This window comes from Alligator sinensis, unplaced genomic scaffold (genome assembly GCF_000455745.1).
Source record: "Alligator sinensis unplaced genomic scaffold, ASM45574v1 scaffold600_1, whole genome shotgun sequence".
Classification (NCBI taxonomy): Eukaryota; Metazoa; Chordata; order Crocodylia; family Alligatoridae; genus Alligator; species Alligator sinensis.
Window position 1 is genome coordinate 4456744 of NW_005841859.1, and position 24743 is coordinate 4481486.

Below are 24743 nucleotides of genomic sequence, written 5' to 3' on the forward strand. Positions count from 1 at the left end.
GAGGGGGCCCCCAGCTGCCAGGGCTATGGGGCCAGGAACCCAGATCTGTAGCATCCTGCCCCCCGCAGCAGCACCCAAGCCCTGGCTGCTGCCCGCAGGAGGCAGCAGCTGCTGCAGCAGAACATAGAGCCTGGCTCCCCCCCAATCCCCCACTGCTTGCTGCCTGCTGCAGGCTCTGGCAGGGGGTGCAGCTGGCTCCCTGCCACTGCGTACTCTCCCAGGGAGGAAGGAGGGACACGTGCCCCCCAGATCTGTGCATGAGGTGGGGGCAGGGGTGGGAGCAGGCTGCCCACTGCAGGCTCAGGCTCCCTGCCCTGTTACCCTCCCCTGGGGCCTCCACAGTCCAGCGGATGTGACATGGCACTCGAGGGTAGAGCGGGGCCATGCAGGGAAGGTCTTTGCCAGTGCAAGCTCCATGCTGTCCTGGCAATGCATCCCCTGCCCACACAGCAGCAGCAAGGGACACAACCCCATGCTAATGCCCCTGCTGCTGCAGGGCGTGCAGGGGATGCATTGCCAGGCCAGTGTGCAGTGTGCAGAAGCAACAAGCTTCCCCACATGGCCCTGCTCTGCCCTGCCACACAGAGTCACACCCGCTGTGCTGCAGAGGCCCCAAAGGAGGGCAGCAGGGCAGGGAGACCAAGCCACAGCAGGCAGCCTGTGCCCAGCCCTGCCCCTGCCCCATGCATACGTCCCCCCTGCCCCCTGGGAGTGCGCACAGCAGCAGGGAGCCAGCCCCACCCCCCAGATGAGCTGCCCATGGCCCCATCCTGCTCCCCACATTCCAGCCCCAGGTCCCAAGCCCCATGCACCCCCCAGCTAGGCAGCAGCCCCAGCCCTACCAAACTTCCTCCCTCCCTATGGGGCCTCAATCCCCCCACCCAGACTTACCTGCTGGAGCTGCTCTTCAGGCTGCCGGGCAGCCATGCGCATATACATGCACAGGGTGCCCCCTGCCTGACCACCCTCCTCCCGCTCCCACCCAGCCTCTTGCAGGCTGGAACTCTGCCAGCCTGCAGAGAGCTCTTTGCAAAAGTGCAAGATCTGTAGGTTTTCCTGTTAAAATGAAAAATCCACGTTTTCCTCAGGTAAAGGGGAAAATCTGCAGTTTTCTTCATATTTCCATGGGAAATGGAAAGCCCAGGTCTCTGGTCATATAGCTCTAATGCCATGCACCAGTTATCTTGCAAATGTTAGTTGCAAATGTTATCTTGGCAGTGCTGACCAAGTGAGAGAAAACCTGAGCCAATTTGTCCCAACTCCAAGAGGAGTGATTGTCTTAGTAAGAAAACATGTTTGTCTTAAAAGCGAATAATAAATTCAGAATCATACTGAACAAACCAGCAGAAAAAAACCACCTTCAGCAAATGTACTGAATCATGCTGTTTAACAATTTCAGATACCTTTAAATTGATACCACTATTCTGGTAAACCAGTTTCAATGTATCTAAACAAAAATATATGATTTATTTCTAAAATCATCCTAGACTTCAGTGTTAGTTAGAAAAAGTTTTGTGACAATACTTTAAACACATAATACTATCATTGTTTTACATGCCAGGAGTGATTATTATTCCCAGTTTGGCAGGATAAAGGAAGCCAAAAATGGATGCAGGTAGAAAAGTTTTAAAAATGCATTTTTATAGTTGTAAAATATATAGTTCTTTCTGAAAAATCCCTCTTTTCACATGAATAAAATGCAATGATAACATAATATGTGAGCAGGTAAGGAACAGATACAATATTGATTCAGAATCACAAACAAAAACTGTAAATATGGTAGTGGCTTCTCACTGTGCTTTATCTTACTGGCACTTTTATATTGTCTTGTGTAAAACAAGAGGCAAATTAGCGCTGTATTTCATATTCATCATTCTTTATCATTAAACAATATTGATGAAGCTTGTTAATGTATGTCTTAGTCCCATCCCTAGAGGGTTCACAACACCATGACACTTTCAGTCAGGACCTCTGTTCATACAGTTCAATGCTGGTTTCATGGCACCAAATTGTATCTTCTCAATAACAAGTGAACTGTTAATGTCAACATGGCAAGTATAGGTAAGCACAATTTCCTTATCATTGCATCCTATTTTCATTTCAATCATCTAATAATTTCGTGTTTAATTTTAGAATTTTTACTACTACTTTTTTTAGAATCTATAAAATCAGAACATCTTTATACTGCCCCCATGTGGGCATACAGGGAAACAATACAAAATGAAAAGTTATTACAAGGAATACATGCTCTCTTTTAGTCACAATGTAACTCATTAAAATTAACAGAAGTGACATTGCACTTCTCCCAACAAAGAAGAGATTTAACAATCCGACTCTAATTGTTTATTCTTGTGCAAATGAATGGGATTTGTACTCATAAAACATTTAGGCACATTTGAAAATTCCACCTTCAGTACCCATTAAACTAGTCTAGTTATAAGAATTGTGTTACTCAAGTAATTAAAAGGAATTAAATACTTTTTATCACTACCCCCATAATACATAATAGGCTGAGGGGAAAAAATTGTAATGCTGTACATTAAAAGTTTCTTAATGAGTTATTCCTGGATGATGTCAACTTTCCATACTTAATTTTCATACATAATTTTTTGCACTTCAAAATTACAGCAATTTTAAGGATGTTATTTAAGGCAGATGAACCATATAGATGTTTACAAATATTTTAGTAGCATATATTAATAGCAGATACAGTTTACCTGAGAGCAGGCAAGTCCACATTCTTCAATCCGGGGAATTATCTGGCAATCAGAGGTCCCCAAAATTATTATAATAAAAATCTGAACATCAACTCTTAGCATCTTAAATTTTAAAAATCACAGCCTTGGATTAATCTTTTAGAAATAGACCTTCAACTCTGACAACTCTTTCTCTCATGCCAAAACTTTAATATGTATTAGTCCCACCCACACTACCTCTGAGCTAGGCTCCTCCTCTTACTACAAGTTTGTTACCAGTGTTGAGAAGTATGCTGATTGTCTAGGCTATGAAGCAAGCTTTATTCACAATTCAAAACGTATGCTCCTGTGTACAAGATAGTAAAGAATGCTTTCAGATCTAGACAATCATAGTAAAACATTTCCTTTTGGATTTCATCATCGTATACAAGTCTTAGCAAATTTCTTCTTTGTTGATTTTGTGTGTAAATTCAATTGTCATGAAAATTAAGAACTAACAATAGCTACTGTCAAGCAGAATATAGAAAAGCACTATGCAAAATTAGTAACAATGTAATTGCATCCTGATCTGCTTTTTTGTTCCTAGGTTTCCCATGAACAGAGATTCCAATATATAAAAGCTGGAGAAACAGGAGTGCTTTTCTTATGTTCAGACAGGCAAGCCACTGAAACTAAAGAGATACTTTGAATAGTCTGAGTCCACAAGTTCTGGAACCAACTTCCAAGGGAAGCGGTGCTGGCTCCTACCCTGGGGGTCTTTAAGAAGCGGCTTGATGCCTACCTGACTGGGGTCAATTGAGTCCAGTTTTCCTCCTGCCCAGGCAGGGGGTCGGACTTGAAGATCTACAAGGTCCCTTCCGACCCTACTTCTATGATTCTATGAAGTGATGTGGCTGTAATGGACCGATGGCCTTACAAGATTGGCTCATGTTTTCCTTCAGTAAAGAAGACAGATTTTTTATCAAGAATATGTTAGTCTAGAATTTAATTGCACTTAAGTACACATTATTTGCTCTGATTAGAAGAAGCCTTTTCATTCTATTAGATTTTCAACCAAGTTAGAAAGTGTGTATGCCTTACTAAAGACACCAAAATCAACCAGCCCCAAAAGCAGGCTTGAGCTGAGTCACAAAGCCTGACTACTTCTCCAACATAAAGGGAACTGGAATGCCCTTCTTGAAACTACCTTACATTGAGAGCATGTTACACAACCCCAGTAGCTCAAAGACTGGCACACTCACTACTCTACCTGAAGCCAGGAAACAAGGTACACAACTGGCTTGCTTCACAGCAGCAAGAGGTTGATCACATCATGTGCTGAACCCTCCAACCTGGAAATAGAAATGCTGTCATAGTGTCATATCTGCCTAAAGATGTCTCCCCTAGAACTTGGGCATGAAAGGGAAAGACTCAATTAGGGAATTGAGGGGGGACTCCCATATCCCAGCATGGGACACTCCAGTGAGAAATTCTCAAAGCATAAATCTTAGTTTACTTTAAGAGCAGAACACCAGGACTCTGTGCCAGCACTGCTTTTATCTATGCACTCATCTCTCTTATGGGCAAAGTCATGTTGCTTCATCACTGGGACATTTTTAATTGTCCCCCAGAACATGGGAACTCTGCCCTGGGCCATGTCCCAAAAACAATCTAGGAAGTGATGTGTAATGCCAGTGACATGGTGTAATAGGTCACTCAACAAGAAATTGTCTGTATAAGAGGCATTTTGGCAGGAGGCACCAACAAAGCCCTCCTATTTGCCAGGAAGTTCTCTAGTATTTCTACTCCATACTGGGAGAGTGCTCCAGAAATCATCTATGAGGGGATGTCCTGTTCATCTCCATAGCTGGTAGCCCTATTTGTACTACCTTTGACAACTACCACACTCCCTCTATGAAAATCTGCCAGAGCTAACAGAGAATTTTCTGAACCAAAACAGATAACTGCTCCACTGGAATTGACACTAGTTTCTACACAAGTAACCTCATTATCCTCCTTCCCTGCACAGAAAGCTTCAGCATATCCTGCCAAGAAAAAGTTACCTAATTGTGCGCTCTCTCCAGCTAAACATGCACTGTCACCTGAACGGAAGCAGGATGAAAATCAGGATGGCAGTGGCTATTACTAGGGTATAACAGCTAGAGGACTTTTCTAACACCAGGCGAACAGAAGATGCAGCATGGTGACAACACATGTACCACATCTCTGTGCACCTCCATGCTCCTCCTAAGAGGACTAATAATTGAAGAAGCCATGACCCATCAAACACACACAGTCTGAACTTTGTCAGAGGACTCATTAGCAGTCAGCATCATCCCTCATGTTATGGACCACTGGTCTCTGCATCCAAAGGGGAGGTTGATTCCTAAATGCCTTTCTTGCAGTCAAGTACCTACCCCACAAGACAAGCTCAAATAGTTCATAAAGGGTCTGACCCTAGTCTAATATGAGGTGCAGCTACAGAGGAAGGATGATCCAGTAGCCTGGGAGCTGGCTGTGGCTTGGGAGATCTAGGTTTGGTGCTTTGCTTTGCTATACACTTCATAAGTCTATTAGGGTTATATCCTATTTCACTTTATGTGCTTAAATGGCAGTTACCCAGAATATAAGTGCTATTTTTGGCACTTATACAGTTTACAATTCTATTTTACCCACTACCAAAATAGGATCTCCCAGGACACTTTTGCATGTACATGACAAACAAATTAGTGATTGGTAGACAACAATTGAGCCATGCCACAATGTTGTGGCCCAATAACCCAGTGGTTGGAGTACTCACACTAGAAGCAGGAGACCCAGGTTCTCAGTCACAGGATGGCCTAGAACCCATCTCCCCTGCTTCCCAGAACAGCGTTTAAGCCCCCCACATCACAGATTAAGTAGCATCCATATCACCAAGACACTCACTTTCTGGCTTGTTCTATTGCTCCTAACTCAATGTGTCTCTCTCCTCAGATGCCTAGGAAGCCAGCTTTATTTAATAGTCTTATAGGTATGATCTTTGTGCCTTTTTCTTTGGTAGTAGGTTTATACTTCTGTATTTCTAACAGTCTTTATATTTGCATATGTGAGAACACATCCACCAATAAAAACAGAATTGCAGCATTGACTGAACACCAGAAGTATTACAAATGAGATACTGGGCACCGAGCAGCTTGCAGCAAAGGGAAGGGGAAAATAAAGTGGTTTTAAACCCTCCCAATTTTGTAATATTCTGAACAGTTCTGGGTAGGCAGTAGTGAGGGTCTCATCTCAAATAAAGACAGCATGTGTTTAGAACGCATTTTAATACTACTCAATCATATCTAGAGCCATTCTGACTGAACTCTTACTCATCATATGTCAAACCTGAATTCTAGTAGAAAGAGTACCATCTTTATTTGCACTAATGTAGTTGATATACACATCTCTTTTGATATCAGGTGACTTTATAATACTGCGTTTGCTACAGTTAGGATCATTCACACTGGGCGCGTCTACATGAGATGCTTTACTGCACAGTAGAGCTAATTACTGCACAGTAAGTGTCCACATCTACACGTGCAGATGCTTACTGTGCAGTAATTGGGTCCAATCATGAGTAAATTTGCTACCTACAAAAGCAAATAGCAAATTTACTCATGATTAGTAACTGTGCAGTAGAACATGTGTAGACGCCTGACCAGGAGCAGATGTGCAGCTGGGCAGCAGGAGGCGGGAGATTGCTCCCTGCCCCCAGGAATTGCCTGCTGCCAGGGCAGGCTCCGTCACCAGAGCCCAGGCAAGGACAATGTCCCCCTGCCCCAGCAGCAGTGAACTCCCAGCCCCTACTCCCTGATCACAGGACCAGGGTTGGGAGACCTGAGTCCCACAGTCATGGGGCCAGGGCTGGGAGATGCTTACCTCCCAGTGCAAGTCCCGTGGTCACAGGACCCAGGCTAGGAGACAGTTATCTCCCAGCACCAGCTGCGTGGTCATGGGGCTGGGGCTGGGAGATCCTTAACTCCCAGCCCAAGGCCTGTGATTGCAGAACCCGGGCAGGGAGATCTTTATCTCCCAGCGCCAGCTCCGTGGTCATGGGCCCAATGCTGGGAGATTCCAACTATGGCATCACCTGCCATTAAGCATCCTCCATTAATGAAATAGAGGGAATTGAAAGATTAAACCAACTCATAGTTTCATAGTTGGTAGGGTGGGAAAGAACCCAAGCAGATCATCAAGTCCAAACCCCTGCCATGGGCAGGAAAGGATGCTGGGGTCAAACGATGGCTAACTCTTCTCATCTGATTTAAAAATGAACTAACAAAAGCAGTGAAGGAAATAACCCAAAGTTTGGAGGTTAGATGCTCGGAATACATTTTTTTTATAAACACAAGCATATCTTCCTTTCTTTCCTCATATCTGTCTCCAAGGAAGTATCAGAATCACAGAAAAGTAGGCTTGATAAGTGGGCATCTAGTCCAACCCTCCTTCAAGGCAGGATCATCCCTATTTGAACCATCCAAGAGAAGTGCCCATTTAAACTGTTCTTAAAAACCTTGTGAAAATCCCCCTTGCACAACTATTGGGTAAAATGCTCAATACATGAAAAAAATGGAATTTGCCCCTGGTAAAGCAGAGGGATGAAGGCACTTCTAATGTCCTGATGCTGTAAAGGCAGTAAGTAATTGTCAAAATACCCTCAAGAGATCCAAGAAAGAGGGCCATGCCCATACAGAGGAAGGCAAATGTAGCAATTGTTCTGATTCTGAGCAGAGGAGCCAGACCCTCTAGCCAGGAACCTCTAGGTGTTTTCAGGAACCTCTGGGTGGTTTTAGTCCCTGTATGTTGTCATTTTGTTTTAAGTACATTATGTGCTCATGGATAGGTACATAAGCCCTTCCACTCCAACTCACTGACACACAAGAAAGTTTTTACAGCATGACCATCACTGGGGGTTGGAGTGGAGGGTGTATAAGAACATTCTTACTGCATTTGAATGTTTGGCACTAATGTGGATCCACAATATTGGCCTACAGATCTATTGCACAAGTAAGATACCAGCTTCTGTACGATAGCTTGGGGACTTATTAAGCCATGCTTTACAAAAAATCTCTGAAATCTGCAGCACAGAATGCTACAGATACGTCTTGCTAAAACAGGCCTTTACCTATTACATGCGAGTAAGTGCTGATAAATGATCTTTCTTCAACATCTTCTTATGCAAGGCTTGCAGTTCTATTTTTGTTTCAAAAACCCTTGTCAAAGGGTGAGGCACTCTGAATGGCCTCAAAAGTATGTACGGAAGACGTGACTATGAAGAGTTATCTTGTGGCCTGTCACCTTCTTTTCAGGGGTAGAGCTGGCATTCATAGGTAAATATGAACTTCCTTGCAATACAGTGGCACAGAAGGAGCTGCAGTGTTTACAAGTTTTCTCAAACTGGAAAGTGTTTCCACAAACTAAGCATGGAATCTTCTGGTTATTCTTCTGCTTCCCTTTCAAAAGAAAGAACAGACATAATCGACATTTTAACTACATTCCATATGTTAAAAGTCTTTGTTAGATTTATAATAAACTATATAAACACTACTTTCAGTTACCACTTTTAGCACTTTAGACTATAATAAAAGAAAGCTACATATGGAAAGTAATTAACTCTGCCGCAGGTTAGTACTTGTAAATACAAGTACTATCCTAAGGAGGAGTTCATTCTGCACAACAATGCACATGTAGATGCTGATGGGGCCGGCTGGGGCACAAGGGTGCTTCAGTGCTACCTGCTGGCTAGCACCACACTGAGCACCCTCATGCTCCAACCAGCCCCTCCGCAGCACATTGAGCCAGGTCAAAGCAGCCTTAGGATGGCAGGCTGACACCCTGGACCCCTCAGCCACTTGGGGCTGTTCAGACTTGGTTCAATGTACTGCAGTCCCAGGCGCACATTCAAAAGTAGCACCCAGAAGCATAAAACTCAAGCGTGATATGTACCGGAGTTTTATTGCTCCATGTTAATAGCACGTGTAGATGTGTCCATATTGTATCAATAAGATACATGTTTGAGGCCCCTGTTACACATTACATATATTAGGCAATTAACTAGTTAATCATGCAATAAATTTAGACTGGCCACACATGCAAAGACCAGTTACAAGTGCAAAGTAATTATCACACAATTAACTGTTTAGTCGCACAATAAAGTTAAACTAGCCATATGTGCAAAGTAATTATCGTACAATAAAAATGACTATTCAGCTATAAAAGAGCCAACCAGCTACAAAGTTAGTGCTTAAAAATGTAGAACAACTCTATAGCTTTAGTTTGACCATGTAGCAGGGCCCTGAAACACAGCTAACAATATCACCAAGAAAATCCAAAAAAAACAATCATAAGGATGATACTAATAAGGCCCCCTCTACAAGTTGCATGTATTACACAATTACCTGGTTAACTGTACAATTAATTTAGACTGGCTACATGTGCAAATTAACTATCACGCCTTAAAAATGCCCAACCAGCTATAAAGTTAGAGATGGAAAATGTGTAATAGCTTTATAGTTGGTTTCTATCCCTATCCAGCTTTAATTAACCTATGCTCCCCACCAGAGGGATGCACCATGTACTGCTGCAGCTGGGAGTTCCGCAGCTGATGTGACTCCTAACCACAGCACCGACCCACAAGTTGCCACAGCTATGAGCCCTGTCAGCTGATCAAAGCTCCCAGTTGGGGGCCTACGTGTACCCCCAAGCCTGGGAGCTCCCAGCTGACCTTAGTTCCCAGCTGCAGGAGCACACACTCTTGCAGCTGGGAGCTCCAGGGTTCCCAGCCACCCCATGTACCCCCATGGCTGAGAGACCATAGCTGAGGCTAGGGGTGCTAGCAGTATGAGAGGTGCGTCCTGATAGATTCTCCCAGGAATCAGGTAAGGGAGCTGCTAGAGGAAGTAGTGAAGCTCAGAAGCATTCATGAGCATGATGATTTAATTGATTTAATGCACAAAGAGACCTCCAGCATCATGGAAGAGGGACAGCCAGATAAGTCATTGGAAGACAAAGAAGACCCAGATACTCAAGAAGGTAGAAGCTGGCAACTTGTTACGTCTAGCAGTAGATAACACTCCTCTTCTGACCTGAAGAACAGGTACTAAGACCTGGCATCAGACTAAAAGGTTTCTACTCCAGTGGTGGGAGTGGCCAAGCTATGTACCCACAGGATGGAATGAAGAGACCACTGCCACCAAAGGGTAGTGATGGTTGATGACTCCCTCCACTGGAGCATGAAGGCATCCATCTATTGGCCTGACCTACTGGGTCAGGAGGTCTTCTGTCTGCCAGGAACCCACAACCAAGACAGATGGTTGCTAAGAGTTATCCAACCCTACGGCTACCATTCCATGCTGTTCATCCATATGGGCACTAATGAAAAAGCCAGGTGCAAACCTGAACAGATCAGAAGTGACTACATGTCTCTCAGTGTAACGGTTAAGGGGATGGGGGTCCAGGTGGTGCTTTCATCAATCTTTCTAGTTATGGAAATAGACCCAAGTAGGAGAAGATGCATCCTGGAGCTCAACACATAGCTGTATATACTGTATCACCAGCAGGATTTTGGCTTCTTCAACCATGGGGTGGTATTCCAAGAAGAAGGACTACTGGAAGGAAATGGCATCCACCTGTTAAAGATGGGAAACACTGTCTTCATATATCAGCTAACTTACCCTCTAAGCAGGGATTTACTGAAAGGCCATGTAGGGAGAAAACCAGGAAGGCAAAGGCACAACTTGAGTTGCAATTGGCAAGGAATGTAAAAGGCAACAAAAAGGAATTCTACAAGTTTGTCAAAGGTAAAAGAAGACAATGCAAAGTTCACAGAGCAGATCTCAAGGAATCTATTTTAAAGCACCTACAGGTGATCAGGCATGGCCAGCAAGTATTTACCAAGAGCAAGGAGCAAGGTATGCCTGATCAACTTGATTTCCTTCCCTAAGAAAATCTGTGGATGGGGAAAGAACAGTGGATATGGTGTACATTAACTTTAGCAAGGATTTTGACACCATCTCCTACAATATTCACATTTACAAGCTAAGGAAACACAGGCTAGATGGAAGTACTGTAATATGGATACATAACTGGTTGGATCATTGTAGTTAACAAGTAGTCATCAATGATTCAATATCTAGTTGGAAAGAGGAATCAAACCCAGGGGTCTGTCATGGGTCTAGTATTGTTTAACATCTTCATTAATGATGTAGATGATGGGATTATGTGCACACTTAGCAATTTTGCAGATGACAACAAGATGGGTTGAGTTGCAGGCACTTCGGGGATAGGGATAGGATCCAGAATAACCTGAATAAGCAGGATAAATGGTCTGAAATCAACTAGATATCATTTAGCAAGGACAAGTGCAAAATCCTGAATTTAGAATGGATTAGCTACATGCAGAAATACAAACTGGGGAAAAACTAGCTTGGCCACAGAACTGCAGAGAAGGCCTGGAGATTACAGTGGATCATAAGATGAACATGGGCCAATTGTGTGATCTTTGTTACCAAAAAATGTCGACAGCATACAGGGTTGAATTAACAGGAGTGTTTTTTGCGAATTAAGGTAAGTGATTCTTCCACTTTATTTGGCACTGATGAGGCCTCACTTAAAATATCATGTCCAGTTTTGGGCACTTTACTTCACGGACAGAATGTCAAGAGAAGCAAAATAATTCAAGGCCCAGGAAGCATGACTTGAAAAAGGCTGAAAGAACTAGGATTATTTGGTCTGGAGAAGAAAAGACTAAAGGGAAATTTGATAAATACCAGAAGGGCAATTATAAAGAGGATGGAGAGAGACTATTCTCTGTGGCTGTAGGGGACAAGACTAGACACAATTGTCTCAAACTGCAGCAGAAGAAATTTACTTTGAAAATTAGGAGGAACTTTCTGACTATGAGGGTGGTAAATTATTGGAGCAGGCTACATAGAGAAGTTGTAGAATCTCTGTCCCAGGTAATTTTCAAGAGCAGATTAGACAGACACCTGACTGGAATGTTCCATCAGGTCTGAAACCTATCTTGAGCAGGGGGCTAGATGATTTCATGATATCCATTCCAGCCCTACTTTCCTAAGAACTTATGATCCTGTGCTTCAAACTGAGCACAAGGAATCAAAGAGCTGAAAGACTAGGTAAAAAATTATGGTTGCTTAATCTTTGATCACTACTAAATTCCAGGTTTGTGCTTAAAAACATAATTTAAGCACAGTGGACTGATGCAAACATCAGTCCACTGGAACCAGTCTAGTCATCAACCATGCCCAATAAGTACAATTCAGTCATGGTTAACCTCAATTACATGTGAAAGATTATATACAAAAAACTAGAACTCTGGGTTCCAAAATGATACCTTGTATTAGACCAACTGGGAAACTGCAAGAAAACTGTCCATTTCTGCAAGCTTTCAGGATTTAAGTCCCTTCGTCAGGCTCTGAGAAAAGTATAGTTAGTACAAGATGGTAAAAAGTCCCCATAGGTAGGAAATAAACTTTATTTTTGCACAGAGAGAGCTGAAGATGCAAGGCTGTCCCTCTGGGTTCATAAGAGTATCTTTGTGAGCTGTGCTGAGTAGCTCTTTGATGTGTAGATCAGGTAGAATACCTTCCTTCCATCTTGTACCATCTATAATTTTCCCAGAGCCTGACAAAGGGACTTTGATCCCGAAAGCTTGCAGAGAAGGATAATTTTCTTGTGATTTCCCAGTTGGTCTAATAAAAGGTACCATTTTGGAAACAAGAGTTCTAGTTTTTTGTATGTCTTCTCATCTCAGACAAACACGGCTACCAAGTACACCCCTGAAACATAAAAGATTTCGAACTTTTGACTTTGCTGTAGGAATCAAGTAACTGATCGTTATTGTGGACAGTTTAATGAAAACCTCAGCTCACCAGGGTGACAACAGCCCAAAGAGAAAAAATATAAACAAAATAACATGATGTATAAAAAATAGGATGGAAAATAATGACTAGAGGCATGAACAAACTTCTATAGGAGGAGAGATTGAAAAGAGTGGGGTTATTTAGGCTACTGAAAATGAACACACAATAATGTGGCAGAGATAAACAAATAACTTGATAAACAACTGAAAAACCTACACTGCTGGCATGTCTATACATTGCCCTACAGTGGCATTGTTACTGCACCATGCTTTAGTATTTCCAGGAGGAAGTACTAAAGCATGGTGCAGTAACCACCCATACTGTGCCATACGCACAACACACGGCTATTTTTAGCCGCTACTTTGCCATAGCAGCACACTAAAAAGGAGGAGTACACTGCTACAGCAAAGCAGCTGCCAGTGACATGTAGACGCATGTGATCACTACGTAGCCATACAGCATCACTATGATGATATAGTGAGTTGCCACGGCGGCGTAGCATGATTTGTAGACACGCCCTGTATAGCTAACTTCAACTCTCAAAGTAAAATTGCTGTTTATGTCATTTACAGTGTAGTATGCCTAAACAAGTTATTACCTGATGGTTTAGAAGACCGTGGTAATTTTCGGTTGAAGGAATTCATAACTTGAAAGGGAAGAGCAGCTTGGCTTACTCTCCAAAAGTTTGGATCAATTTTTCCTTTTGCCCTGTTCATATGAGGTGCAGGATTTGTCTCTGCAATACTTTGTGTAGGTTGAACGATGAAGCTGGCAAAATCTGTGTGCCCAATGCACTGTGTGGGCACATCACTCACTTGAATGCTTTTCTCTGGCTGCCTCTTTAGAGGCTTAGATATAGCGTAGACAATAGACTTTGGATCTTTCAGATTTTGCTTCTCATTTGCAGCTATTATTGACTGTATTTGTTTCTCATGATTGGCTGAGTGATATGGGACTGATTCTTGCTGAACTCCTGCTAATGTTGCTAGAACGTTATAGTTAGTGACAGAGGCAACTTTCTGCCTGCATCGCCTAATACCAGTTCCCTCCACTGCAAGGTCAGTAGTGTTAAATGGCGGCAGCTCCAAGAGAGGCTTAAAAGAAACAAAAACAATTAATTTTTTTTAGCATAGGCATAATGTACCAAATTATACTTGAAGAAGTAACAATGCCACGGATTAAATCTAGTTATAGAATCATACAAATTAGAAGTTGGAAGGGACCTCAGGAGGTCATCTAGTCCAACCCCCTGTTCAAAGCAGAACCATCCTGCTATTAAATCTTCTCTCAGTCTTCTCTTCCCCACGCTAAATAATCCTGGTTCCCTCAGCCTCTCCTCACAAATGATATGCCCCAGACCACTAACTATTTGCATTGTCCTCTGCTGGACTCCTTTCAATTTGTGCACATCCTTTCGGTAGTGGGGGGCCCAAAACTGGACACAGTACTCCAGATGTGGCCTATCAGTGCCAAATAGAAGGAAATAATAATTTCTCTCAATCTCCTGGCAACACTCCAACTAATGCAGCCCAGTATGCTTTTAGCCTTCTTCACAAGGGCAATATGAGCTCATTAGCAGTTTGAATGACAGAGTATTCTACACTACAGTAAAAGCTGTGTTATCCAGCATCCAGGGGGAATGTGGAGTGCCAGTTAATCAAAATTGCCAGTTATCTGAGAGGCGTCTGTTCAGACTGCCGCCTCTTCGGACCTCCACCCCTCCCACAGCGTCTGGTGCATCAGAGTGCCAGGGGACAGGGAGGGACAAAAATGATGAATAGCAAGGAGGGAATTTTAATTAAAAGTTTACTATTCCCATATCATTGTGTGCTGTGGGACAGGGAAGGGGGCCCCACGCAGGCTGCTTTGCCCTGGGCTGTGGGACTCAGTGAAACCAGAAGTGCCACAGTAGGATTTCTGATTTCACTTTTGCTGCATCGATCTGCCTGTTAGTAAAGTGCCGGATACCACAGCTTTTACTGTACTACAGAAAAAAAATCTGCACAATTCAAAACTTCCTACTAATTTACATATAATCCTTTTTTCCACTTTATACAACGTACCTAACGCTTTCTCATAAACAAAATGTTAATATAGATATAAAAACACTATAACTTTTGATTTTATGCTAAATCTATTATACTGACAGCTCACTGCACCAGTCCCAAGACCCCACCCTGTTTGCATCATAAGATCCCTGGCAGACATTACATTTATCATGCAATTAATGCATTAATTGCATGATAAATTGTAATATGCCAGATATGCAAGCGATTTGTTATTCAATAAAATAGTAGGCCAGCCACAAAGAGTATAAACATGTGAGAAGGCTGTTTTGACATACTGTAATTACTGAATAGTTCTTTTAGACTCAAGTTTTGGGTGCTGAAATTAGAAATCTTCCAAACCTAAACCATAAAAATGTCTAAATGGTTAATGTGACCATTCCAAATTGGCAACACTAAAAGGAGAATGGGTGGCAGGTGAATAAAGCATGCCCGAGATTATTAACAGATAAATAATACAATGCCTTTGGCTGCAGGCCCCCTGGAGAGAGCTCCCAGCATAGTTCAAAGCTCTGAACCTGTATACATTTATGCAAGATTAACTTTAGTCCCATTGAACTCTTGTGTACATTCATGTGCGTGGTGTCTGCAGGAGCATAGCCTGAAACTGAACCTGACTGGTAGAATTCCCAAATGTAGTAAGTAGCTTTCCTGCCGCTTGTCCCTTGCACAAATTCCTCTGTGAGGACAAGCCTGCCAGAGCTTCCCTGCATCTCATTTACTCCTAATTATGCAAGTAGCACATCTAATTTGTATGAACCAAATAACTAATTTATTAGTTTTACTTACCTTTTCCACAGGTAGATCACTCAAAGAAAGAAAAAGTCTAAAATCATACCAATGAACATGATTAATAATACTTTCAATAAGCTGTAATATCTTAATTACAAATAGCATTCTGTCTCTTACACTGTAGCAGTAGCTTTGGACACAATTAGCATATTTCATAGCTTCCAACTGACCAGCCATATTGAAGTAACGAAACCATAGCCATTAAAACTAATTAATAGTGGGGGGTGGATGTTTCAGATTTTGTATCACTGCCCTTGTACACACTGGGCGTATTTCTCGGAGCAGTTCGGGAGCAGTTTACCCTACAGTAAATTACACTAGAGTAAACTTTCCCAAACATGTCTACACATGCAGGGACGCAGGAGCAAATTTGCTGCTCATGGCAGCAATCTGCTCCCATCTTCACTGGCCATGCACTGGCCCCCTGCAGCAGCTGGGGGAAGCAGTAGGTTCTCCCTAGATGCTAGCCCAGGTTCTGGCACAGAGCATGGAACCAGGAGACAGCTTTCTTCTGGCGGGGGCTGGGACATTGCTTCCTGTCCCCAGGAGCTGCCTGCTGCTGGGGCAGGTTCTGCCACTGGAGCCCAGGCAGAGACAATGTCCCCCTACCCTGGTAGCAGGGAGCTCCCAGGCCCTGCTCCCCGATCACGATCATTTGCGCCAGGGATGAGAGATCCTTATCTCCCAGCACCAGCTCTGATCGCAGGGCCCAAGGATGGGAGATTCTTCTCTCTCATTGCCAGCTCTGTGGTTGCAGGACGGGCACTGGGAGATTCTTCTCTTGCAGCACCAGCTCCACGGTGATGGGTTCGGCACTGGCAAACCCTTTGCACCCAGTGCCAGCTCCACAGTTGAGGAGCAAGCAGTGAGATTCTTCTCTCCCAGTGCTGGCCCTGCAACCGCAGAGATGGTGCTGGGAGAAAAGGATCTCCCAGTGCCAGCCCCATGACCATGGAGTTGGCACTGGGATAGATGGATCTCCCAGCCTGGGCCCCATGATCACGAAGCAGGGGCTGAGAGCTCCCTGCTGCTGGGGCAGGGGGACACTGTCCTTGCCCAGGCTTCAGTGGTGGAGCCCGCTCCAGCAACAGGCAGCTCCTGGAGGCAGGGAGCAATCTCCCACCTCAGGCTGCCTGCCTGACAGGGAGCAAATGTGCTCCCAGTCAGGTATCTACACATGGACTACTGCTCTGTAAGTAATCGAGAGTTAATTAGCTACTTGCATTTGCAGATAGCAAATTTACTCACGATTAGAGCCAATTACTATGCAGTAAGCATCTGCACGTGCATACGGTGATGCTTGTTGTGCAGTAATTAGCTCTAATCTCAAGTAAAGTGTCTCATGTAGATGCTCCCTGTGTCTTACCAATGTCACCATGCAATTGAGTTAAATGCTGAGTGATAAAATGAATCTACCACACTGATCAAACTAATTTTAAAATAATCACCAAATCAACTTCCCCATGACCATGTAGAGAATGATGTAGAACTGTTCATACCTGTCTCCAGAGAAGTTCAAATTTGCCAGTATCACAGTTTTTGTCAAATTTCCTGCTAAGAACAACTTTAAGTGTATCTTCTTGCACTTGGCCACATAGCTCAGTTGTAACTGGAGTAGAAGGGAACATAGTTGGGCTAGTATTGATTTCAATTAACCAGGGTTTAAAGTCTTGCCCAAGAATAAAGTCTGCCCCATATAGCTCAAAACTGTTCTTCCGGGCTTCAACTTTATCTTGAGCCATCTTCATTGTGTAGAAAATGGCTCTTTTCATGGATGGGTAGACAACATTTTGCCACATACTCCCATGGCCTCTCTTTTGTAAGTACTCCTGAAATTTGGTGCTTGTCCACATGTTGTGGCATGGCAAGAGGAGGTTCCGGTCTGCAGCATTTTTGTAATGTTTCTGGATAGAATTATTGCAAAGATGAATGGAACTGTGAAGAGAACACACCAAAACTAAGAGTCAGGCAGTAAATGCTCCATAATATCACAATGGTACTCATGAAAATACTGTATGCAGTGAATTTATTATGCCAATATAAACATTGAATAAATAATGTTTTTTCTCACATACAACATGCCCCCAAATTAAACACACACCTTGCTTTTGAAGGCAGAATGTAGAAAACAATTTTCTTCCAGAGTCGTGGCTGACTGCATGACATAGAAGGTCCAGGAAGCAAAATACCAGGAACTTCATGGTGTGGCAGACTGTCTCTGGCAATGCCACATTTCCTGGAAACTCTATGTTCCCAGAAAAACTTACTCTATGTCACACAGTGTTAGGCCCCAAACCCTTGCAATGGTAGTAGCAAGATTATTATTTCTTTACTATAAATAGTTCTTAAGTTCCTAAATATGTAGTGTTGTTTCCTTATCACAAGTCTCATCATGATACTACCAACAGCTCATATGTTGCTCTGGGCATAAGCTACCATGCTCAGCCAATAGTTACAGCTGTAAGGGTTAACACAAGACTCCAACCATTCAGTTTGGTGAGCAGACACAAGTGCCAGCCATGTTGACAGCTCCATGGCATGCACAGTGTCTCCAGGTATGATTCTTTTCCAGCAAAGAAAAGAACTTTCACACTTAACACCTCTCCCCCAGTTTTGGGGGGGCTGACTTGGGAAGAAAGATATATAGTGAATGTGAGAAAATACGGTATTTAAATCTTAAAATCCTAGGGTTTGATTTTAAAATTATCTTCAGCTTGGAACTCCCTTGTGCAGCACCTGCCAAAAATATGTTTGAATAGAAAAATAGAACAGTTCTCCAGTTGAGAAATTGTATGAAATTTCCCCAAACACTGTCAGACTATGAGACTAGTCCATCATTATTCTTTACCATTTGTGTAAAAATTATGGTATAATAAACATATGCTGCTATTCTAAAAATGTTATAAAGTTATAATTTTATAAAATTTGGATTTTCTGCATGCTTAAAATGAATGAGGTCACAGTTAGAATAACTGGTATAAGTTATGGCACCTATAAATTCACACCCTGACTTTAATTGCTGCTGTCACCACCAGCCTAATTCATATACTTTAACTAAATACAACTTTAATAAAACATAAGAAAATCAAGTATAAGGATATTTTTTCACGTCACCACTATTCCACTTCCAAAATTCAGGAACCTGATATAAGGTAGGATTTTCAGTCCAATTCTGTTTGTTAACTATTCTGGATACCTAAGTTTTTGCTTAGACTTCCTTAGTTACCTGTCCAGATTGTCTAAGGAGAAACATTGTGTAGAAAATCTTAGGTAGCTCTCCTTGTAGAACCAAACAGTCAGAGGATTCCAATCAGTGACAAGAAACCACTGTCTGATGTCAAATTTAGTTTCATAAATTAACAACGGAGTCTCAATGTATTTCTGGACCACCCATTTACTGTCTTTCACTGGACATTGATCTGTTGTTTCTACTAACTTCAAAATATCTTCCAGTCTATCTTTGCACACTATTTCTGGAAAATAAATAATATGATATACATGTTAGTGCCTGATAATACTGTATGGAGTTGAGAGCATAAAAAAGACAGTCTATACCTGACTGAGGATTGTCATTTACCTATTATGGTAGAATTAAAAAAAATAAGAAAATCAGTTAAAAAGATCACATTCCTGTGTGCCCACTGAACGATGTTTTTATAAAGCCCTAACCACCCAGACAAATAATAAGCAAATGGTTAACTCATCACTAAAGTCATAGACATAGAGTAACTAAGGGATCATCCTGGTGTGCCAGTGGCATGAGTCTGAGACTTGGTTAGGATTTGTGCTGCAGGTTGTACCATTTAACCCAGCTGCAAATGGGTACCTGGCTATTCAGGCTGGGGACTCAAATTTAACTGAACAGGATGCTAGTCACAATGTTCCCTTTGTGCCACTGGCTCCAGTAACTGGTGTGCCTTAAGGTAAGTTACATGTTATGCTCAGACAAAACTAAATCTGTGGGAGTTAAGTGTTGTTAAAATTAGAACACTCTGGGCATGTCTACATGAGATGCTTTACTGCACAGTAGACTACTCTACTGCACAGTAAAGCATCACTGTCTACACGTGTGCACCAGTTACTGTGCAGTAAATTAGTCTACTGTGCAGTTAGCTACTACCTGTAAATATAGATAGTAAACTACCTGTACAGTACATACTGCACAATAGTACATGTGTAGACACTGAGTGGGAGCATATTTGCTCCCAGTCAGCCCCAAAACCAGGGGGCCACAAGGGACAGAGAAGTCCCCTGGCACCACTCAGGTCCCAGCTCCACCAAGGAGCCGAGCAGCACTGTTATGGGGTAGCTCTCTGCCCCACCCCCATGCCCTGTCCCAGCACTGCTCAGTTCCCAGGTCCCCACAGAACCAGGGAGCTGAGCAGCACCAGGGCTGGGGAGTTCTCTACTTTCCTGAGCACTAAGAGGCTGGCTGGGAACTGTCCTGATTCTGGGAAAGATCCTAGCCAGCCCCCATCTGGGTGGGGAAATCCCTGAGCAGCTGCATGCTGGCGGGGAGCTGTCCTGCCTCTGGGACAGCTCCCAGCCAGCCCCCGGCTGCTCGGGGATTTCCCTGCCCAGATGGGAGCTGGGTGGAAGCTTCCCCAGATGTGGGACACCTCCCAGCCAGCCCCTTGGTGCTCAGGAAAGCAGAGAGCTCTCCAGGCCTGATGCTGCTTGGCTCCCCACTCCTGTAGGGACCTGGGAGCTGAGCAGTGCTGGGATGGGGAGGGGGAAAGAGGGGGTGGGAGCAGGGCAGAGAGCTACCCCGTCCCAGCGCCGCTTACCTCCTGGCTCCTGTGGGGAGCTGGGAGCTGAGCAGTGCCAGATTTCCCCACCCAGTGGGGGCTGACTAGGAGCTGGCCCAGAATCAGGACAGTTCCCAGCCAGTCCCCAGCTGCATGGGGAAGCACTGCTGGGCATGGACGCCATGTGCATGGGCCAGGGAGAACTCTGAAGCCACAGCTGTCTCCAGTGATCTGAAAAGCCTGTAATTACGTGACCTGGGAAACCAACAGGGACCACAAGTCCCTGATGAGAGGGCTATAAAACCCTCCCACTTCCTGCAGGGTCTTGTCCCTGGAACAAGTCTTAATACATCTTTGCCTGGCTCCTATTGCCTGCAGGGAGTCGGTCAGGAAGGCCAAGGCAACTCTAGAACTCAGGCTAGCATCAGGGATTAAGGACAATAAAAAGTCCTTCTTTAGGTATGTTGGGAGCAAAAAGAGGGTGCAGGGTAGCATAGGACCCATACAGGATGGGCAAGGGAGCTTAGTGACGGATAGCAGGAACAAAGCAGAGCTCTTCATTGAGTTTTTTGCCTCTGTCTTCTTAAATGGGAATCTAGACGACCCCTCAACATACATCACGGACACCAATAAAGGGAACTTCAGCTGACCAACGGTCAGTGCCGACATGGTAAAAGGACACTTGGAGGGATTGGACGTATTCAAATCACCAGGACCGGAGGGACTCCACCCATGGGTAATGAAGGAATTAGCAGGGGTCATAGCTGATCCACTGGCAAGGATATATGAGTGCTCATGGTGCTCAGGTCAGGTTCCAGAGGATTGGAAGAGGGCTAACGTTATCCCAATCTTTAAGAAGGGGAGGAAGGAGGACCCAGGGAACTAAAGACCAGTCAGCCCTGGGAAAATCTTAGAAAAATTATCAAGGAACACATCTGTGGGAGCCCACTGGCTAATGTGATGCAGTGGGGTAACCAACATGGGTTTTTAGCAGGCAGGTCCTGCCTGACTAACCTAGTTTCCTTTTACGACAAGGCCACCAATTGTTTAGATGCAGGGGTCGAGGTGGATGTTATCTATCTGGACTTCAAGAAAGCCTTTGACAAGGTATCCCATACCATCCTTATGAATAAACTGAGGGGATTTGCCTTGGATGATTACATAGTAGACTGGGTAGCAAATTGGCTCAAGGGTCGCACTCAGAGGGTGGTAGTGGATGGGTCGGTGTCATCCTGGAAAGATGTGGGCAGTAGAGTCCCTCAGGGCTTAGTTCTGGGGCTGGTACTGTTCAACATCTTCATCAGTGGGATGAGGGGGTGGGAAGCACCCTGTCCAAATTCGCAGATGACACAAAATTATGGGATGCAGCTAACACCCTGGAGAGGAGGAACCAGATCCAAGACAACCTAGACAGGCTGGAGAAGTGGGCAGAGAGCAACAGGATGCAATTCAATAAGGACAAGTGCAAGGTGCTGCATCTAGGGAGGAAGAACTGCCATCATACCTACAGGCTGGGGGGCGACCTCCTCAGCTCCACTGAGGCAGAAAAAGATCTTGGAATCACTGTTGACTCCAGGATGAACATGAGTCACCAATGTGATGAAGCAGCTGGCAGAGCCAATCGCACCTTGTCATGCATCCGTAGGTGCTTCACAAACAGGTCCAGGGAATTGATTCTCCCCCTCTATGCGGCACTGGTCAGACCGCAGCTGGAGTACTGTGTCCAGTTCTGGACGCCGCAGTTCAAGCGGGATGCGGACAACCTGGAGAGGGTCCAAAGAAGAGCCACTCGCCTGATTAGGGGCCTTCAGGGAAGGCCCTACAAGGAAAGGCTAAGAGACCTTAACCTCTTCAGCCTCTCCAAGAGAAGACTGAGAGGGGACCTTGTGGTGGCATACAAATTCATAAGGGGAGAGCAACATGAAGTAGGCAACAATCTGTTCACCAGCGCACCCCCAGAATGACAAGGAACAACGGCCATAAGCTACTAGAGAGAAGGTTTAGGCTGGCCATTAGGGGCAGGGGGTCGGACTGGATGGCCCACTGAGGTCCCTTCCGACTCTGGGAATCTATGAATCTATGACTCCTATATTCTTGGACTTCCTGGCTTTGATCCTGACTCTGCTGTCCTTGGCTTGTGTCTCTAACTCTGAACTTCTACCTTGCTTCTGCATCAGACCCTCCTGCCCTGCCTCCAGCCTTGCCCAAGACTCATTCCTGTGTTGCTCCAACTTTTGCCCCTTGTACCTTGTTCCTGCCTTGCCCCGGCCTTGGACCCCAGTACTTCCTCCTGCTTACCTGCTTACCCTATTGTGAGTATTGGATTCTCTGGCTCCTGACCTCTAGCCTGGCCTTGACCATGGACCTGCTTCAAACCCCAGTATATTTTGTCAGGCTCAATGCCCAGTATTGTGATCCCTGGCTTTGGCTTCTGGACTTCTGACCAATCGGCTTCTAAATCCTGACCCAGAGGTTGTACTTATGACATTCCCAATCCATTCCCTTATCTCAAAAGCAGAAAACCTATTTTTGCTCAAGCTTAAAAAAAACTCCAGGACTCAAAAAAATACATAGAATTTCACTGAAAAAAGTAAAAGTTTGCCAAGTTTACCTTTGATGATTTGACAAATTTCCCTTTTGCCATTTCCCCCTTATGATATATTGTATAAAAAAGCAAGCTGCTGAGAACTGCATGCGAATGACTTTGGGAAAGACTATACTTAGAATTATTTAGGCAGTTCTATATGGATCACATGGGAGGAATTGTAGAGTTTCCTCATATTTTTACAAGCTGCTTCTGTAGATAATGGTCTAACAACTCTGCTAATAAATACTTCAAATCAAAAAACCTAAGCAGCTCTTACCTCTCCCACGGGATTTTGCTCCAGGTTTAATGATCCAGATATTGTGGCTACCATCTATATCTCGTTGCGGGTTTGCCAACATTATTTTAGTGAGAATGTGTTGGCACTGGGTAATGTAATTATGTGCATTACAAATGACAGCACCTTCACTGCAAACAAAAAAAAAATCATAAAATCCAGTACTTTATATGTAGCTTTGTAAAGAGACTCAATATTGTTTTTTCTAAAATATAGTAAAAGATGATTTTACTGTAATAATAAAAAAGCATTTATCAGAATGAACCATACTGTTTATTAATGACCATTCCTTTTATCATCCTCCCCTCCACAAGGCCTTAGAGAGGAATTGTAAGGAAGTCAGTCACAATTCTATTGTACTGTCAAGACAGCATTATGTCTTCATCAAAAACACACTTTATATATGCTTGTTTTTGCTTTGTGCTGCCCTTTTGAATATCAGCCTAAGATTACTTTCAAAGGCAAATGGCCCTTAGTGACAAGAAATTTAACTATTAAGTATGTCCCCTTTACACCTAAGGCAATTGCTATCATAACAGGAAGGAGGGACAAAGAGGCTGGCATTTAGATTACATTTATAATCAGAACCTTTATTATTGAAAAAACAATCTGTTTATGAAAAGCTTGTAGTAGGAACAATACAATAATGTATGAAATAGATGAAGCAAGGAAGTGAAGATAATGACAGGCAAGAGAAGAAGGACATTTTCTTTAATTAAATTATAGTTAGATCCAAATATAGGCAGTCCAAGAGGAACATGGAAGTCAGGGTAAGGGAACCTGACTAGATCTAACCCAGCCTCTGAGTAAGTAAGGCAAGGCCAGTTTAATTTTTTTAGACCTTCTAATTGCCAAGACAAATTAAAACATATAGAAAACATTCCTTCATAAATTCTCTTGTCAAAATCATAAAGTATGAACTCTTCAAACAAGGCCTTTTGGTTTGAGTACATTTGTCCTCTAGCAATGGGCTATTTGAAAACATTCCCTGGGCCTACATATGCTACTGAAGATATATGGACTAGGGTTGTGCGAAGATTCAGGTGATGATTTGATTCGGAGGAGATTCGACCTGACTCGGTGGCCAAATCTCCAAAACCAAATCGAATCAGGGGACCAATCTAAAGGTCCAAATCAATTCAAAGCTCTCCGAATCTTTGGAAAAGATTCATAGAGCTTTGATGATTCGGGCACTCCCCAGTGGCTGCAGCAGGGAGCTGCAGCTGACTCCGAACTGGTAAGTACTAGGGGCAGGGGCTCGGGGACGGGACTATGTGGGGACCCCTGCCAGCCCCCCCGACCCCCACCCTCCCCAGCCTGCTCTGCCAGCCCCGCCCCACATGGGCCAGCTCTAGCCCTTTAAGGAAAAAAAAGCCAAGAAAAGCCCTGGGACTCGCTGCTCCTGCAGTGGCCTTGGGGCTTCACGCAGAGCCCCCCCACGTGGCGCAGGCCAGTGTGGGGCAGCAAGGATCACCCCTGCTGGCAGGAGCGGTGAGTCCAGGGGGATTTTTTCAAGGGGTTTTTTTCTTTAAGGACTAGAGCTGGCCTAGGCGGAGCACCCATGAGGGGGCTGGGGGAACAAGGGCGGGTACTTGGGAGGCTCATGCAAAGCCCCCCATGCAGTGTGGGGCAGTGGGGGGCAGTGGGAATTGCCCCCTACCCAGCACCACCTGCT

General features: G+C 44.0%; 2 protein-coding genes across 2 annotated transcripts in view; both read right to left on the minus strand.

The window, feature by feature from the left end:
- IL17REL (interleukin 17 receptor E like) overlaps positions 1-3036 on the minus strand; it is a 70766-nt gene extending 67730 nt beyond the window's left edge. The window contains exon 1 of the mRNA XM_025215557.1: positions 2718-3036. Coding sequence (XP_025071342.1) covers positions 2718-2819 — 102 coding nt within the window. The 5' untranslated portion in view covers positions 2820-3036. The remainder of the gene's footprint in view (positions 1-2717) is intronic.
- A 4907-nt stretch (positions 3037-7943) lies between these two features.
- TTLL8 (tubulin tyrosine ligase like 8) overlaps positions 7944-24743 on the minus strand; it is a 36169-nt gene continuing 19369 nt past the window's right edge. The window contains exons 9-13 of the mRNA XM_025215521.1: positions 23036-23199; positions 18665-18896; positions 16938-17373; positions 13179-13674; positions 7944-8152 (exon numbers count right to left, since the gene is read on the minus strand). Coding sequence (XP_025071306.1) covers positions 7944-8152; positions 13179-13674; positions 16938-17373; positions 18665-18896; positions 23036-23199 — 1537 coding nt within the window. The remainder of the gene's footprint in view (positions 8153-13178; positions 13675-16937; positions 17374-18664; positions 18897-23035; positions 23200-24743) is intronic.